This window comes from Electrophorus electricus, chromosome 15 (genome assembly GCF_013358815.1).
Source record: "Electrophorus electricus isolate fEleEle1 chromosome 15, fEleEle1.pri, whole genome shotgun sequence".
NCBI lineage: Eukaryota > Metazoa > Chordata > Actinopteri > Gymnotiformes > Gymnotidae > Electrophorus > Electrophorus electricus.
Window position 1 is genome coordinate 8558810 of NC_049549.1, and position 19921 is coordinate 8578730.

At 39.9% G+C, this 19921-nt stretch overlaps 1 protein-coding gene across 1 annotated transcript in view; it reads right to left on the bottom strand.

Moving 5' to 3' along the window:
- Nucleotides 1-19921, bottom strand: part of igsf11 (immunoglobulin superfamily member 11) — a 75523-nt gene that overhangs the window by 4966 nt on the left and 50636 nt on the right. The window contains exon 2 of the mRNA XM_027019761.2: nt 10614-10777. Within this exon, the coding sequence (XP_026875562.2) occupies nt 10614-10777 (164 nt within the window). The remainder of the gene's footprint in view (nt 1-10613; nt 10778-19921) is intronic.

A 19921-nucleotide genomic window follows, 5' to 3' on the forward strand; every position in this document is an offset into this window, starting at 1 on the left:
ACACCGGAGGTAATCAAGATTGTAATTACATGGTTCAACTGTGTTTGAAAGTGGAACAGAAAAAAAAACACATCACAAACCAACCAACCAACCAACCATCAAAATAGACAGTTTTGGAATCCAGACTCAGAACCTTTGCTTTACAACACACATTTATAGCACAGCAGTTAAATCAACATGTGTGTACCACGGTGCATTTTCTAGTATTTACCACAAGAGGGCATGGTGTTGAGTTTTCAGACAAAGAAAAATACAGAAATTATGTGTTCTAAACATTACACATTTTGCAACAAACTGTGAAATGCCCTGAAAGGGTAATAAATGATAACATCACAGCTGATCTCAAAATGACATGCTCAGAACTTTGTACAAAGTACATTTTGTTGTTTCAGATTGAACTTTGTGCTCACTTCCTAATAAACTGTAAGGGGTCTTTAGGGTCTCCGTGCCACCAAAACACAAAGCAGAACGAAAGGAGTAATATCTATTTTTTAACATTATCAAACAGACGTTTGCTGGAGCAGAGCACATCAAAGAGCCTTTTAAAAGGCACTTCAAACTCTAGCTGAATGTGCTCTACTCTGTCATGTTGCAGAGAGTGCCCGGCAAGATGCCGAGTGTACAAGCGATCATAGAAGCCCGGTGTGCTCTTTAAAGGAGAGAGTGGGAGCTGTGGGGTGGAGAGAAGCAAGAGAAGAGCATTCTCCAAAAGAACAGGCGAGGAACGCTTGAAGAGCACACCAAAACTGGTTGAGACACACACATACACACAGGTGTTATTTAATGTTATGCATACACACATGCACACTGTGCAGTACAGTTTAACATAGTGTCCATTGTGGTACCATGGATTATAAACATACATGCATGCATACACACGCACATGCACACACTTACACACACACACACATGTGTGCACGTACGTATACACACACACAAACTGCAGTTCCATTTAACTGCATGTCAGTGCCATGGAGCCATGGTTTCCTCAGAGCCCACTTTGCTTTGTTCTCTTATGAACTCATAAATAGGCAGTTCTTCAGATGGGATCCACATCAGTAAGCAAAACAGCCCCCCACTTAAGTGTGTGTGTGTGTGTGTGTGTGTGTGTGTGTGTGTGTGTGTGTGTGTGTGTGTGTGTGTGTGTGTGTATGTGTGTGTGTGTGTGTGTGTGTGTGTGTGTATTTCTGTAAAAATGAGAAAAAGTGCCTGAAAAAAAGCCAGGCTGGGAAGTAGACAAAGCCTAGTTATGAAGTTAACTTTTTTTCTGTTCTGTTATAGAATTGAATGTTATCGTCTCAAGTTAGGAAGTTTACAAGCATGAACTGTCACTCAGACATGCTAATGTCATTTCATACCTGCAACATCCAACATTCCACCCCCACATTCATCTTGGCCTGTTTCATTCTGTTTTTCTCCCCCCTGCACACCCCAGAAGTCTCCTTTATGAGCGATACATCGCCCTGTGTGTGTGTGTGTGTGTGTGTGTGTGTGTGTGTGTGTGTGTGTGTGTGTGTGTGTGTGTGTGTGTGTGTGTGTGTGTGTGTGTGTGTGTGTGTGCAGGTCTACATATTACCATGGACTTTTCCATAAAATGTATCTCTTGTACTGAACTTCTGTCATGATTGAACTAAAACCAAGCTGGCTTCAGTTCTACATCAATAGAACAAGTGGCAGATGCAGTACAGCTTGCAGCCAGTTAAAGTAACAGTTAAAGCTTGTGTGGACTTTCCAGTATGATTCATTTTATGTCAGACAAATAAAAACTGCCTTGCTGTATATATCATAAACATCAGCAGTGCTGTGCAAATGCACCAATACACTGTATATCCTGGTTCAAGCACATTGATTTCGAATGGATAAAATCAAAGAGTTGATTCTCAGAATATTTCAGTATGCAAGGGAATCAAGTGACAGAGGTAACCAGGCCTATATGTCTGAGGTGACGTGTATGCGAGACATAGCTAACATTAGCTCTTTAACATCTTGCAGCATTTTCAGAAATGGAAATAATACTGAAATGAATCACAGTGAAATATGAGATTTATTCTGAGTAATTGTGGGGCATCATATCATTTGGAGATTTGCACTTCTAGGCATCACTCGGCATTGCTGCATACATATGAATATTTTAAGGGGGCGTATGAAAAAAAAATAGTGCTTGTGCACATACATTTGGGTATCTGGAGTGCCTATCAACACACAAACTGAAATAAGGCAACCCTACCCCTGTGGGCTGCCTATGTCAGAAAACAGGAGAATCAACAAGCTCTTCAGATTTGTCTCCACATTTTATATTACTAGATCAATCGTTAAAATTATAGCACCACCCCATTTGAGTATCTCCACAGATTGAGAACTACCTTTGTGGAGGTGTGCCATTTTAGATTAAAATCACCAGGTGTACTCACATTATGTTGAAGCTAAGAGCTAAACACAGGACCTGCTCTATTGTTGGTTGCACAGACCAGCAACAATTGCTACTTCAGGCACCATCTTCAGAGGACAGAAGAGTTGAGTGCATAAAGTTGGCAACGTCCCAGCTACACTCTGCAAAAACATGTATATATGTACTAACCACTTCATGTTTGCTTGTTTGTCCAACCTGGGTCAGTACAATGCAGTACTAGCAGTGGAACCTTTATTAAAAGAGGGATCAGTACCAGCTGCCTATGGCAAAACTGCAGGTGAGAGAAATGTAAGTATTTAAAAAATAATTATGCTAACGTGTTTCTTTGGCAGTTTAGCACTAGTTAATGCTATTGGCTATATATAACAACGTAATCCCTATTGTATTGTCCAGTAGGCACTACTTTAGCTAATAGCAGACAGAAAAGTATGCATTAGCTCCCAGTTAAATTTCAGATCAACTTTACAATTCTCTTGTTGACATAGCAAGTGCTCTCTCTCTCTCTATATATATATGGTCTAGCCCCACTGTATCTGAATGAACTAATTGTATGCTATAACTCACCTCACCTAAGGCATTCTCAAAATGTAGGGTTTCTCTTACTCCCTAGAATTAGTAAAATTAGAGCTGGGGTAGAGCCCTTCAGATATGGAACAGCCTATAGCTTTAATCCAAGACTTTTTAAATATAGGCTAAAGACTTGCTTATTTATTCAAGCCTTTAGTTAGCCTTTTGTATAGAAATGTGTAGAGCACAGAAACCCTTGGATGTAGAATTTGCTTGAGATGCTAATGGAAATGTCAAGCATTCACATGGTTTGTGATGATGATGAGAGTGGAATGCAATGTCTCAGAGAACAATGTCTTAGTTGTTGAACTTTATGCTACATGTTGACTTTCCCACTGACATTTTGAATTCCTCTGATCCTGACCACATACCTTCCTCCTATAATAACTTTGTCTTTATTACTCTTAACGTCCTTGCTACTCTTAAGACTAGATGTTTTCCATCCACTGACACTTCTCCTTGGATTTCCCCTGACCTAAAAAGCCTCGAAAGCTGATGGCATGTATTTGGAGCATTTAACCAGACTACTGGCCTTGTTGTTCATCTCTTAGTACAGGGTTGCTCTCAATGCTTCTCACACTTCTTATTTCTCCTCCATTATTAGTAGAGGCAGTGGCATGCAAAAAATTATTGTTGCCACCATAAACAACATTCTTAAGCCCCCTACTGCCCCTAGCTCCTATGCTCAGTGTGAAGTTTTGAAAATCAATGTAATTTATCAGTAATTCAGTTCTCACCCTCATTTTGTATTAACTGCAATGCCCTCCTTGAACCACTTCACTCATACCAATACTGTCCCTACTAGACCCTGTTCCAACTTCCATTTTTAAAGTCTGCTCCTTAGCTGTCTCCAGCCCTATTGCCTATCTCAAATCCTTTGAGACTGACTTTGTTCCTTCAGCCCTTAAAATGATAGCAGAGACTCTAATTCTGAAGAAACCTGGCCTTGATCCTCATTTGTTTCCAAATTGCTGGAAAAAGTTGTAGCTTCCCAGTTGCAGGGTATCTTACCCCAAATAATATTTGTGATCCTTTCCTTGTGAAAGTTAATGATGATATTGTGAAAGTTAATAATGATCTGCTCCTCTCTGCTGACACTGATGCCATAAACATTTTATTTCATCTAGTGGTGCTTTTGACACTGTTAATTATTACATTCTTCTTAATCACCTTTCCTTTATAGGTATCTCTGACACAGCTCATAACTTATCTCTGTGTTAGGTCCCATTATCTCAAAGGGTAAAAAATGAATCCTTTAAAACCCCTGTTGTTCAAAGTGTTCCTTAAGAATCAGTCCTCTGCCCCTTTCATTTCACCATATATATTCTACCAATTTGCCACATTATTCAACAACACTGCCTTAGTTTTCATTGCTGTACTAATGATACACAAATTTAGCAAATTTATATCAGCACTGTCACGTTATGGCTCCTCAAACGTCTTTGTGTGTGTGTGTGTGTTCATCTGTTTTGCTACGCCTTCTCGTGTCATCCACCTGTTCTGTATTATGTGTAATCGTCTTACGTGTATATGTCTCCTGTGTAGTAGTACGTGTTGTTGGTGTTTGAAATGTGCATAGCGAGTGTGCTGTGTCATATGTATCACTTGTGTGTGTGGAATAAATGTCCGTCTGATTGTGCCTCTTCCCTGCATCCTGTTTGCCTCTTCATGTTACAAGCGCTATGTCTACCTTAACTGGTCTGGTCACCGTCCTCAGTATAGCAGAATTATGATCATGGATGAATTCCTATTTTATTAAATTAAATCTGAATAAATAAATAATGCTGAAGTCCTGGGGTTGGTCCTAAAACCTTGCTCTCCAAAATTCCTAAATTCTTTTCACATATATGCCATCAATGTTAAATCCTCTTCAGTCATTTTCAATCTGGGCATAATATTTGACAAAACAATGTTTTTTGAATTCATATCAGGTCACTAAAAGTTCTTTTCATCAGCTACACAATATCACTGGACCCTTGCTTAGCCTCAAGGATGCTGAAACTCTTGTGCACACTTTCATAACCTCATGCTTTGATTATTGTAAAGCCATTTTCATTGGCTTGCTAGGTAAAACTGTATATCAATAAAGCATCTTATTCAAAATGCAGCAGTGAGTGTTCTTATACCAAACGTTCAGCACATATCACACCCATTCTCCATCAATTATACTGGCTTCCTATTTCTCAGAGAATTAAGTATAAAGTTCTTCTCACATTTATAGCTCTATGGACTTTCCCTGCCTTATTTCTATGAGTTTACAGCCCTACAAACCATTTTGCACATTCAGGTCCTCTGATGCAAGTTTACTGGTGGTTCCTACTGTCCTCAGTAGGACGCAAATTGTTCAGGGTTCTGTCCTTTTGTCTTTGGAATGCTCCTCAGGGCAACTGTCCAACTGTCCCTTTCCCACTTTAGGACTTACCTTGAAACTTACCTTTTTTGTTTGCTTGTTTTTTTTTTTTACTATGATAATTTGTAAAGCAACCTTGAGTTTGAAAAAGGCTTATTATTAGAAGTGATCCACAATAATGTTATTGCTATTAGTTTGTTGTTGAGTGTCTTTAAGATAAACTTCATCTTAAAATGTGAAAAATGTCAATGTAAAGTTAAATTCCAGTCAGGTAATCAGGGGTTAGGCATGTTGTAGTAGGAGAAAATGTGCTTTACATCCATCTGTAATTTTGCAAATGGGCGCACATTTTAGTATGTAATTATGTACGTTAGTGTGTGTATCACTGCTAGAAGGAAAAGAGACCAGACCTGAGAGCAAATTCAGGGTTTGACTCTGGTTCAACCATCACTGTTTCTCCAACAGCCATGTTTCTCCCTTTCTTCACAGTTGAAGTGGTAGCATGATACCCTACTCGCTTATTATCATTTAAAGGAACACACACTCAAAATGGCTGTTGTGAGCAGGGCAGTTTTGACAGGGTTAGAGGGTGCTGTGGTGCTTGGTGTGGTGCTTTATTTTGGTATTTTGACCAAAGCACGTAATAGATATTTCATTAAGATCTCAGGGAACAGTGTTAACTGTGTCACCTTTAATATCTAATGGTGTCCCAGCTGCAGGTTTGTAATATTTTATCATGTGTCTAACAGACTTAAATCAATCGTTTTTTGTTGTTTCTTTTTGTTCTCCGATGGATGTATATGGTTGTGTGTGTTTACCTGATAAGATTCAGGTGTATAGATCAGCTTTTGGCTGAGAGTCACTGTCTAAAATGCAGTGGGAGGAATATGAAGGTGGTTTAAATCAGAAATGAACAAATAATATGTTCTTGCAGCAGCATAGGTGTATGTTATTAATTGCATTTGTTATGATAGAGAAAAGTATGAAACTGAAATCAGCACTCCTCCTCAGAGAAATGTGATAAATGGGGCTCTGGATCCATAAAATACTCCTGCCATTTTGAGATGCCATTTGTATTGAAATTTAGATCTTTTATGCTAGCTATATAGCATATGGTTAACGTTGGGCAGATAAAATAAATTTCTAATAGGATGGGAGATGTGGCAGATGATTGGTGGGCTGGTAATGCATAGAGTCCAATGTATCGGAAAGCAAGCAAGTAGATCAGTATAGCTGATAATGTCATTGAAACATGGAAAATAATAGTATTCAAGATATACATTCCCTTCAGCTCAGAGATTAATTTCAGACAAAAAATCGCTGATTAAGGTCACTGGCAGGAATATCACTAGAAATGTCTGATATTCAATCTTATTCATTTGGAGGGGGGCAAACCATAGTTTGGACCTGGAATACTGTGCAAATGGAGGACTTGTAATACTGTGTTAATGGGGAACCTGGAACAATGTCAATAGAGGACTTGGAATACTGTGCTAATGGATTACCTGGAATACTGTGTTATATGAAGTGTCACGGACTGCTCCTCCCCCATATGTCACGTGGTACGGCCCGCCGCGTGCAGGGGGATCCACATGTACTGTGTTTATTCATGTACTGTGTTTATTCATGCCCCCCCCCCGTACACAAGGTGTAATGTTAACGTCTTGTGTCTATTTAAACCCCTGTCCATGTGTGCTCCCATTGTTGGTCATTATCGCTACGTATGTTCAAGTAGATCATTGTAGCCGTAACGTTAGTTTTTCCCATGTTAAAGTGTTAAAATGTTAAATTTATAGTTATGTTCATTGTGAATGTTATATGTGAGTGCCACCTTTTTCGTAAATGTGTATTGTCAATAAATGTTTTGCACGAACGAGGAAGTCTGTGCATCCTACCCCATGCCCTGCAGCACTCGAGCCACAAAAGTTACATGGAGGACCAGGAATAATGAGTTAATGGAATACCTGGAATACTGTGTTAATGGAATTACCTAGAATACTGTGCTAATGGAGCACCTGGAATATTGAGCTAAAAAAGGACATGGGATACTGTGAAAATGGAGGACCTGGAATATTGTGTTAATGGAGCAGAGAGATTTTGCCACTGCACCGATGCTGTAGCTTGGATGTCATACAAAATGGTTTCCATATTAATTCTGATATCCAGGCATGATTATTCAGAAAGGATCTATTCAGTACAAAAAGGGTTATTTGAATCCCACCACCCTAACAAATATGCTATTTAACTGTAATGATCTTAAGTGTCTTCATGTGCGCATTTGTGTGCATGTGTGTGTAAGAGTGTGTGAGAGTATGTGTATGTTTGTGTGTGTGTGTGTGTGTGTGTGTGTGTGTGTGTGTGTGTGTGTGTGTGTGTGTGTGTGTGTGTGTGTAAGTGTGCTTTGATAGGAACAGCTGCTCTGGCTCTGCCTGTAAAGCACTGGGTTAATTAGTGCAGACGATTATGCTATGTGCTTCAAGTTAAAAGAGGAGGCAGGTGTGTGTGTGAATTAGTGTATAGATGTATGTGTGTTGTGTGTATGTGTATGTGGGGGTTAGATGAGGGTGGGTGATGCATGCCAGGCTGCAGCCATGTCTGAAACTAACTGGCTCAGAATCAAAAGGAAGCTGTAGGAAAGCCATGTTCTGCACACAAAATCGGCAAATGCAACCCCCCCCCCCCCCCCAGCCCACATTCTGCAGGTTTGTGCTCACTGTTAACATAAGGCCAGGCATGATCATGACTATAAGTGCTACACAAGATGCCATACAAAACCCAGAAAGCATTTCTTCATAGAACGAAACAGTAGTAACAGTCTATCACAGGGCCAGGATGACATATGGGAGAGTTATAGTTGAATATTTGGTCTGACAGTACCAGAAAACTGCCTTATGAGAACATATTTAAACAAAGACTCTGTTGAGAACTACTAAATGGGCAATTAATGAGTAAAATCTGGTTAAGGTGGCAATTCTGCCCTTGCTATGCCCAAATACGCTCTATCCCGCCTTGCACAATGAACACTTGGATGCAAAAATAGAATATTAAGGTAGAGATGGGCTATATGGTAAAAACATAAAATTATAATAATGGAGCAACTGAATAATGTATATCATAATTTGTGATGTATGCTAATAAACTGGAGACAATGCACCAGCAAAACAGTGGTTCTATATTTAAAATAGTGTGCTTTATGTTTGTTATGCATATTTTAATGTTTCTAAAAATAAACTGTTCATGACGTAACAGAAAGAAAAAGAGGCAAAAAATGTAACTACACTGTTCAAGAAAATTTTAATCACACATTGGCTATTGATGAACAAAAGATTTAGGTTAAAAATCTTTACTGGTATAAATTGTGTACTTTGATGAGACCAAAATGATGTATGAATGGTCAATGGAAACCAAAATAAACCCATTGATGGCTGTATTAAAAATCGCACCAAAAATCAAAGTAAAAAAATAAATCACAGGCTGATCCAATTTGTGTGAATTTCATCATAAATAATGTCATAATGTCAGTAGTGTGTATGGCCCCTGCTTTCCTGTATGCACTCTCAACAATGTCTTGGCATGCTCCTGATGAGATAGCAGATGGAATTCTGGGGATCTCCTCCCATACCTGGATCAGGGCATCATTGACCTCTTGGACAGTTTGTGGTGCTACTTGATGGCATTCAATGCACTGATACATAATGTCCCAAAGGTTCTCAATTGGATTCAGGGAAAATGAGAGCCTGTCAATGTTATCAACTCCTTTGTCATTTGGGAAATGCCTACACACTTTGGCCACATAAGGCTGGGCATTGTCCTGCATCAAGAGGAACCTAGGGCTCACTGCATCAGCATAAGGTTTGACACTGGCTCTGAGGATTTTATCCCGGTACCAATCAGAAGTCAGGGTACCATTGGCTATCACTTCGAAGTTTGTGTGACTCTTCGCACATATGCCTCTACAGATCACTGACCCACTACCAAACTGGTCATACTGGATGATGCTGCAGGCAGCATAATGTTCACCACAGCATCTGCAGACTCTTTCACATCTTTCACATGTAAACCTTCTGTGAATCTGTGAAGAGAACAGGGTGCCAATGGCAGACTTGCCAATTCTGGTACACTCTGGTGAATGCCAATCAAGCTTCACAGTACCAGATTGTGAGCAAAGGTTCCACTAGAGGACATCAGGCCCTCATACCACCCTCATGGAGTTTGTTTCTAATGGTTTGGTCAGAAACATGCACACCAGTAGCCTGCTAGAGGTCATTTTGTAAGGTACTGGCAGTGTTCCTATTCTCCCTAACACAAAAGAGCATATTCTGGTTCTGCTGCTGGGTTGATGCCTTTCTAAGGCCCTATCCAGCTCTCCTTGTGTCCTGGTATTTCCTCCATGGTCTTGAGACTGCACTGGGAGACACAGTAAACCTTCCATCCAGGAGGAGTAGGACTATCTATGCATCCTGAATGGGCTGCAGTTACTGCCTCATGCTACCAGTAGTGACAAGGATACTAGCAAAACACAAAACTACAGTACTGTAGAGAAGAATCAGACAGGAAGGAAAAGACGAGAGTAATTGTCTTTAGCCATGATCTGCAAAACTTTTCCCTTTACGGGGGTTGTGTCACTGTTGCCTCTCTAGTGCATCAAATGAAATTCATTTGCACCAAAGCAGATTCACAATAGTTTAGGATTCCTACCTGAGCAGACTAATATCCATGAAGTTTACTTGGTGTTAAATGATTTGGTATTATACAGGAATAATTAAGTGTTCCCTTATTTTTTTAGCAGTATAAAATATGATATTGGAATTATATTAGTAGCTTGTTACTGTGCTTTTAAAAAACTTTTCATTATGTGACACTACAGTTGTTTACAAGCCATCTATAATATTTAACTCTATTTTGTTTTTATTAAAAATGCAGTTGGTTAGAGTTCTGCAATACCAGTGATAAGAATCAATGATACCATGATATGCTAAGACAAGCAGACCATGCCATAATTTAGCACAATAATATTGTCCTCACCTATCTAAAGGAATTCTAAAGAGATTTCAGTGTATTCAACAGACTTTAGAGCTTACCTCTGTCTGATCTTACCACCCTAATAATGTGTGACCTCTGTTGGCAGTGTGACGGTGTTAGTTAATGAATGCTGGGACATGAGACTATGGCATCATTAGAGCTAGATACCTGCTTCTTATGATTTTGCTTTAATTAAATAACCTCAGGGCTGTGTTTGTTAAGATTGAGATGTAGAGTAATGAGATTTCAGCTGATCTATAGTACCTGCTCTGGCTGGTTAGCATTGGCCAGTGGTGTGACCATCCAGATGATATAGAGGTTGTTGAGGGCCGCACTTGTGGTGAATGTGCAGGGCAAGATGGCCGCCTGTCCTCTTGCAACCTGCACACTGCTCTGGCTCACAGTCACCTCCAGTGAGAGCACATACACTGAAAGAAAAAGCACCCACATGTGCAAACATATTCACACACACACACACACACACACACACACACACACACACACACACACACACACACATACAAACACAAACAGATTGTGGTGTTAAATACATTAAGAGGGCAAACAAATTCCTGGAATCTGGCATAAGGTCATATTATCATGAAGCAAGCACATGCTTTCATCTTTCTACATCTCCTCTTTCTACATATGATGAAAACTATCCCAACAAATATAGCATCATAACTGCTGCATATGAAAGTCTATATTTACACCTGCATGATCTTACAGAACATTTCCTGCATGCATTAGCAGAGAAACTGCATCAGTATGTTGATACATGTTGATCACCATATGGTTTAGTTCCCCAAGGGTTAAACCACAAAGATTGTTATAGAAGGGTTAGATCATTTTGAACACACTTCTTCTGCTTCTTTGATAAGAACCAGTCTCTAAATGCTGCCTCTCATAGATGGGAATGTCCGGTAATCAGCGTCCCGCAAAACTTGTTATTATGATGGTATGAGCAGTGAAATGTAATCAACTCTGAGTACAAAATGCAAACATGGCCTGTTTCTGTAGCTGGATAAATGCATTACATTTAAATTGGGTTATGTCTTCTGACAAAGACAGCTTCTTTCTTTATACTGAAGTACACCTTATAGATGTCTATAGCCAATTTGTTGCTATACAGTTTGCGTTAGCCATCCTTTAGCCTTTAGTCATTTTAATGTGATTTTTTAGAATGGTTTGCAATCAAATAATATTGAGTTAACAGTTGTTGTGAGTGCAGATGAACAGGGTCAAGGGTTGTTGATGAGCAGAACATTCTACCAAAATACAACTGGTTACAGTCTGTAATAGTGCACTTAGAAAATATACCTATAAGATATGTCTACCTAATAAAGTCATCAATAATTGCAGCTAGAAGGTAGGTGCTTCTCATAAAATGGCTGGTTAGTGTACATCCTATTACAGTGATGTTATCAAATTTAACTATTTCTGCACCAGCTAAATGCATTACTCAGAAACGTGGTTACCTCTTCTGATAAGATATGTGCTCAGAGGAGCAAGTGAAGTTAATCATATCTGGACCTTTATTCACATGAAGCATATAGTTGGGAGGAATGTATCTGCAAGATTTAATTAGTGAGAAAATTATGGTAACTTGATATTCAGGCTAATGATTGTTTAACATAAGCAAAGGCAGAAATGTTGAGCTTAGACATCATTACTCGTTTACCTTGTTAGCAGGTATTCAGATGGCAGCTTGACTGAATTAGGACCATGACAAATTGCATAACATTGCTAATGGTTGCCTTCATTAACAGTGGCACATGATAACCATCTGGCCAATCACAAGGCAGGAATTCTCAGATCACCAGCTGGGGTGGTATCAATACCAGATTTCTCTAGCTCCTTCCAACTTCTGCCTGTGTAATTCCCTTTGTTAATGGTCTTCTTTTTGCATTCATCACCTTAGAAATATCTCCCCTGCAGCCTATGCCAAATTCATTATTTCCAGACATGGCAAATCACATGAAAAATATGAGCAACTGTCCTTGTGTAAACCCTGTGAGAGGCCATTGGGAATAAATGAATCCCATTAAAAATTATACTGCCAAAGTGATTTTCTCACAGCCATCTAGTGAAAATACATAATTCTTGCTGCTTAGAATTCCCAAACATGGGACTTTAATTTAATTAAAATATATATTTATCTTTGGGATAAATGGACTGACTTAGTAATAGTGAAATGAAAGGTGCAATAGTAGATGAAAATGTATGTTTATGGATAGTTAAAGTGTTTGATTAATTATAAAGTTTATGTGACCTAGCTCATTTTTTTGCAGTATAACTGGAGGGAACTAAAATATGAACTCTGCAACTTCACTGATGTGTTGGAGAAAGGAGGTGTCACACCCGCAGACCTGAGCATTTCCCGTTTCCCCAGCAACTGAGTCACTTCTGGGTTTTCATCAATCTTTATGGTTCCCTGTCTCCTCCCCTTTGTCTCCAGCTTTTCAGAGTCTTTCTCTAATTGTAGTCTCATTTAAACTTTGTTTCTGCATCTCTTGTTGGTCGGTCATTGTTTTTGGTAGTATGTCTTTCATGATTTCTGGGTCATTCTCACTGGTCTTTGGCTCACTTTGTTTTGGTAAGGTTGTTTCTGCTTAGGTCTCGTTTGTTCTCGCTAGATTCTCTTTCCTTGTTCCATGTTTCGTTACCCCTCTCTGTCTGTTACTTTCCGTGTTCATGTACACAAGTGTTGTCTGGTTTTCCATTTTAGTTCCGTTTCACAGAACATCCAGCGTACTGACACTTCGCAAGTGTGTTCGCTCTTAACTCCTCCCTCATTACAGTAGGCTTGTTTTCCACAGTAACGCTTAGTGATGATTTGTTAACAACTCTGTGATATTCTCAAGCTTGGAGAAACCTCGATTTATTAACAATCTAGATGCACAACAATGGATAAAGGTATTCTGAAGGATTAACGGTGTACTATAATAAATCTGAGCAGTCTAGCCTAGGCTTATAAACAGCAACAGGTTTTGTGTTCACCGTTCCTGATCAGTAATAATGTTTTGTATCATCTTTCAAGATTCGCACAGCCAAGTGGTTCTCCAAATAAGTCCTTATTTGCTAGTAAGACACTTCCTGACTTCCTGTTCCCTTGAGGCACAATCTCAATACCAGTACACACACACACACACACACACACACACACACACACACACACACACAGGACAGCAGCTCTGAACCACTGACAGCTGGATGTTTACCCCCTAAAAAACGCCCATGGGGACCACATTTTAAACCCAAGTTCAACCAGCAAACTAACTTGAGAAATTCACAGTATGATCCTTGGATCCATAAGTTTTAAAGCACAGAAAAATAGAAGCCTCAATAAGTGGCTGTTCAAAATGATGGTGGTCATGATTATGATGAATCATGAACTTTACCCAATCATGTATAACTGACTATTCTCAACAATGGCTGACTATCAACTGCACAAAAGTACTTAGCTGTGATATTTTGTCACATGTTGGATAGTTTCTAAGTTATTTTCCACTTAATTGAAATAATTAAAAAAATGTATAAGACTGTATTTACAATCAGCTGGAGTTGGAGATTGTCATATATAACAGCAAACAGATAAGGGTGCAATGCAAACCACGGCTTCTTTACTCAAGATGCTTTGCATATACTAGTCCAACTTTCTCCTTTTCTTCACTCTATAGCTCTGCCTGGAGCCTGTCTGAATGATAATAGATCTCAGACAGTAGCATTGTTTATTTAAGTGTTTATTAAGAAGACCTGTGCCCTGTACAGGGGTGAATGGAGGAGCCAAGGACCTCCAGCACTTGACGCTAATTGAAGAAGTCACCTTGGCAGCAGTGGTAAGGGCCTCAAGGGTCATGGCTACAGAACAGATCCTCTCCTATGCCGCCTCAGAAGGATTATTAATGCAAAAGACTTACCCCAGAGAGGAGAGAGAGAAAGCAAGAGAGAGCAAGGAAGAGAGAGAGAAAGAGAATGGATGACAGAAAGAGGAAGGTGTTAAGAAGAGAGTGATAGAGAAGGGGTGAGAAAGAGGGAGAGGTGAGAGAAAGGCTTTGAAATAGTGTGAGTTAAGAGGAAATGGAGGAGAGGTGGAGCTTTTAAGGCCAGCGCCATTGCTCCGCCTCAGCAGCATCAGTGGTGGGCGTCCCACTTGCCCTTCAGACCGGAGCCTGTGGTTTTAATCTATGTTTGTCCAGGCCCTCTCCTCTCAGTGCGATCTGGCCTAAAGGGATGCTGTCTGTTATTGCCACCGGTTGCCAGATCCCACACCATCGCAAGGCAGAGCCAGGAATCCAGTGCAGTCGCACGACTTACCTCCGCCCACACTCTGGCACAAAGCTACCTCTGCTTCGCGCTATGCATCTCCGGACACCACCATGTGCTTTGGCAATTTGACTGGATACTTATTTATTTGTTTAATGTTAATGTAACTGATGCCTGAAATATGGATTGTGTCACTGGTGTGTAAACTATTGGAGTATGAACAGGAAAGTGCTGCTGTTCTTGTCTGCCATAGCAGAAGACACTCTGATCCACATGGCACGATCTGTGAATACTGCATGTTCTCTCTCTCTCTGTCTTTGTCACTCTTCATCTCCCTCACTCACTCTATCCCTCCCTCTCCATCACTGTTTACCTTCTCTCTACCTTCTTCCTGTGTGCCAGCGTTTCAACACAAGACTTTTCATTCCACCCTCAACCCTCTCTCTCTCCTTCTTCTTCTTCTTCTTCTTCTTCTTCTTCTTCTTCTCTCCCTACTACTGTCTTTTCTTCTCTGTCTCAGGTGGCTATAGTGAGCAGATGTGCTTTCTGCCTCACATACTGTTCACATGTTGCACTGGTAAAAAAAAAGAAAGAAAAAATCTCTTCTAAAATCTTCTGTGCTAACAATTGAATCCATAGAGCTGTAAACAAGCAGTACTTTGAGATGATAACCATCTAAAAAGCTAAAGGCTGGGAAAATACAACAGAGGTTGGTGTACTCTCCCTACCCCCAGTCTAGAACAAGACACTTTTATAATTCTAGACTTGGCTAAACGTGACAGTGTTACTACATTTTCCCAATAAATTGTTCAATAAAAGGCTTACACACACTCTCTCTCTCTCTTACTCTTCTGTCTTCTGACACACATGTGATATGTGAAGGAACATCAATAAAGAACAGTTTTCTCCACAACTCCAGAGGGCCAACACAATAACAGCACTGTTTAATTTTTTACACTGAAACAAGTATCTCTGTCACAACAAGGCTGCTCCTCTGTGTGTGTGTGTGTATGTGTGTGTGTGTGTGTGTGTGTGTGTGTGTGTGTGTGTGTGTGTGTGTGTGTCTGTGTCTGTGTGTGTTTACTGCCATTTCTGGTTAACTGAGTGTTGCAGGATGGATAGTCTGCTGAAGAATCCACATGACAGTCGAGAGATTACTCAAGCATGAACTGACCAAACACTAATCAGCCCTGTATTTATATGTCATATAGCCCATAACAGCCTGCTGCCCACACACCGAAACACACAGACTCAGACGTGTGCACACACACCTGCGGACACGCACACACAAACACACACTCTGTAGTACTAACCCCCACAGCACATCAAAGCTCATGTTCCCACACCACAACACACTGCCCAAGACTCCTAAAGACAGGCTAGTACCCCCCACCAAACACACACACACACACACACACACACACACACACCACAGACAACACACACACACACACACACACACACACACACACACACACACACCACATTCACACCTCGCTGGCCCAGACAACCAAAGACTTGCACTCTCACACACAAAAAGACACACAAACATGCACATTCTAGAAAAAAATCCAAAAAGAGAAAGCAATAAAATAAATCACACAATATAAAGTCTGTAACAGCTAGACAGATAAACAGAAACACATAGAGATAAACAAAGAAATAGAGAGCGCCACAGAGAGTGCTAGCAGATAGCAGAGAGAGAGATTACCCTGGTAATTACACCTCCTACACCTCTTCTTTGCTTAGAATGTTTAAATATTATTTTGTTATGAAATATTTTTAATTCTCAATGGCCTGTTAGCTGCAATATTTTTTTACTGCTGTTTACTTACAATATTGTACTACATAGAGACATTCCAGTAAAGACATCACACACACACACACACACACACACAATACAGGCAAAGTATAGAGGAAAACCAGCTCACCTGTCCAACCTGACTAACAGTTAACCTAACAAGCTCAGCCATCTGTGTCACTCTGCAAAGAAGGCTGACACATCTTACACAGATATATGTAAACAAATCCAACACAGAAAAACACTTATTACCACCTGTTTTTATTTATTTATTTTTACAGGAACATACTCAAACACTTTCAGCACAGAGGGAATGTGTGTGTGTGTGTGTGTGTGTGTGTGTGTGTGTGTGTGTGTGTGTGTGTGTGTGTGAGAGAGAGAGAGAGAGAGAGAGAGAGAGAGAGAGAGAGAGAGAGAGAGAGAGAGGATAAATGCTACACACAAGAACACATTTCAGATTGAGGTTAGAATTACCTAACATGACAGCACTTTCTCTCACTGTCTCAGTTTGCTCTATCCAGCCACCCACGAGAGAGAGACATATATACAATAGACATCATCCATCACCACCAGCCTGACACCTTGGGTTGCCATGATTCTGGATTCACTTGAAACAGATGATATAAGGTGCCAACAATCCAAACCAACAATTTCAATTGGCCTCCAAGCATCTGGCTTTTACACCCACTTTTATGAGCCACACATTTCAGAACAAATCTCTTTGTACAATTAATATGGGACAACATGCCACAAGCACATGTTTTTGGCTGTTGTGTATGAATGTAACTCAGGGAAATCACCAATTTCCCCCTATATAGAATTTTCAGGAAAAATACAGTTATGAGTGGTACAGATCTTTATCTTAGCAAATTGTTTTAATCTGATTTTATATGAAACTGTATCCTATTTTGCATCTGTGCCAGTATGGGTCTTATGTGACAGCATGAACAAGTAACATTTGTTTCCCATTCCCTGGGTGGTGTACTTAAAACTTGTTTTACACCAGAAATAAGTCTCAGATACTCCGTAATGCTTGTTATTTCACACCAGGCATGACTCACAAAGGTAAGCTGCATGTATAGGAACACAGTGAAAAATACTCCTGCAGTGAAAACAAGAATCGGGATCATCTTCACAGTAGACTAGTTCCCTGGGAATTATAGAATGTCCTCTGTAATTGTGACTGCATTTTTCCAAATTGTTTCATCTCAAAAAACCTTCATTTCTGAGGAGAAGAAGTGTTCTCTCTAGTCTAGACCTTTCTGGAGGTTTGTATTAATGCTGCTGAGTAAAAACATAGCTATTGTCTGGTTTGAGTATGGACCTAGATTCCATCATATAGCAAGAACACTTACTTAAATTTGTACCATTACTGGGTAGAATCTGCTGGTTTGCTACACATGGCAAGTGGCAAAAATAGACCCTAAGCAGATTTTGCAATTGCTGCGCACATTGCAGCTGTACATTGAGGCATGCTATAGGTGGCTGGTATGAAAGATTTACATAGGCACGTATCGCTGGTGACGTGTCACGGCACGGTATGTGGTGTGGTTACTATTTTTGGTGTAAAATGTGCTTTAGGATATGGTTTCATGACAGAGCAGATTGTGCCAAAAACCTGCATGCAAACCGCAATATATCCACCTGCGATAAGTTTTGGCAAATGGAGGAGAAAAGTTGGTGGTGTTTGGGTGGGATGTTCATTCATTTATCCAACCTCTACATATCTTAATCAAATTTAGCATCGAGGGGGGATGGAGCTTATCTCGGAAGCACAGGGTGTGAGCTGGGAAGCAACCCTGGACAGGGCACTGGTCCAGGTAAGATATTCACACAAAATTACAGTAGGAATGGACACAGCTTTCCTGTCAAGATTTTTTTTTTACTTCTGATTGGTTATTTGTAAGAAAAGACACATGCATTTTAAGTAGTAGTATGCAGTATGTCTACAGAAACAGAAGACAGTGTAAAACTCCAGTCAAAATGAGCTGCAGAAAATGACCAGCTGAGAATGACTGCAAGTAGGGTTTCAAGAGGATTGCCATTTGAGGATTCAATTGAAGACTCAGCTTGGAAGTCACAACTGGTTCTGAATAGATAAAAGTAACATTTTTTGTCACACCTGACTCCTAGGTAAAGAAGGAGAGGAAAATCTGTAGTACCTGGATATTGAGGGTGAAGATCTGAATACCATAGTTATCAGTGAGCTTCCGTAATTACTACATAAAGTTCTGGATTATCTGGTCAGTGTCAGGAGCTGGATCCTGATTCATTCTGATTTATTATGTTTACATGATTACTATTTATCTGCATCTTTAATATTATATCTGATTGCATCTATTTGTTCCCCAGCATCTATTCCATATTCAGAATACACCCTTTCAGTCAGATGCATCCACATACCAAACACTCGCAAACATTACTGACTAGAATCTTTTCTACTACAAGCAGAAATGCACTTTTGGCAGAACATTTACTATCCCTTCAGAGATGATGCTGTGCTTCATTTCGTCAGTGCAGGTGGACTACTTAGTCAGCAAGGACTGTTCCTCCCTTTCAATGTTAAAAATACCTTCCTGCCCTGGTCCCAGGCCAGTGTCCCATCTCTGTACCAGCCTTCTCCATGATGACATTAAGGGCTATAACTGACCTGAAAACAGTGCTCAGGTTCCTACTGTGGTCCACTTGCATGTTCTCAGCAGGCATTTTAGACTGCCCACAGGTAAAGCTCCTTTCCCAGAAGGTTAATGCCTTGCCCCAGGGCGACAGCTTCCCCTGCACATGGGCGTCTCTGCATGGTCTCAGGCTAAATTGTTGTATGACTGGCTGCTTGCAGGATTCTGGAATCAGCTCAGCTAAGGAATGTCCACATTGACTGAGAGATGCAGAAGGACTGCTGGATATAAGGTTGGATAAAAAGCCAAATTCTAGAACTGTAGATACAGTTACAATTGTAGAAATGTTGTAGATTATAGATTATTTTAAATGTAAAACTTTTTGCAATATAAATAAATTATCATAATGTATTGATACTAGAATTATTATTATTATTATTACTATTATTATTATTATTATGATTATTATTATTATTAAAAGCACAATATTCTGGCAAAGATGACTGCCTGCATCAACTATATAAACAAATTGTCAATGGCAGGGGGATCCACATGTACTATGTTTATGCTGTACACACGTGCACAGGATTTAATGTTAATATCTTGTGTCTATTTACACCCCTGTCCGTGTGTGCTCCCTTTGTTGGTCATTGTCGCTACGTGTGTTCAAGTACATCACTGTAGCTGTAACGTTAGTTTTTCCCATGTTAAAGTGTTAAAATGTAAAGTTTGTAGTTATGTGTATATTTATTTTCATGTGAATGTTATACATGAGTGCCACCTTTTTCTTAAATGTGTAATGTCAATAAATGTTTTGCACGAACAAGGAAGTCTGTACGTCCTGCCCTGCGCTCTGCGGCACTCTGGCCAGAAACATTACACAAATAAGT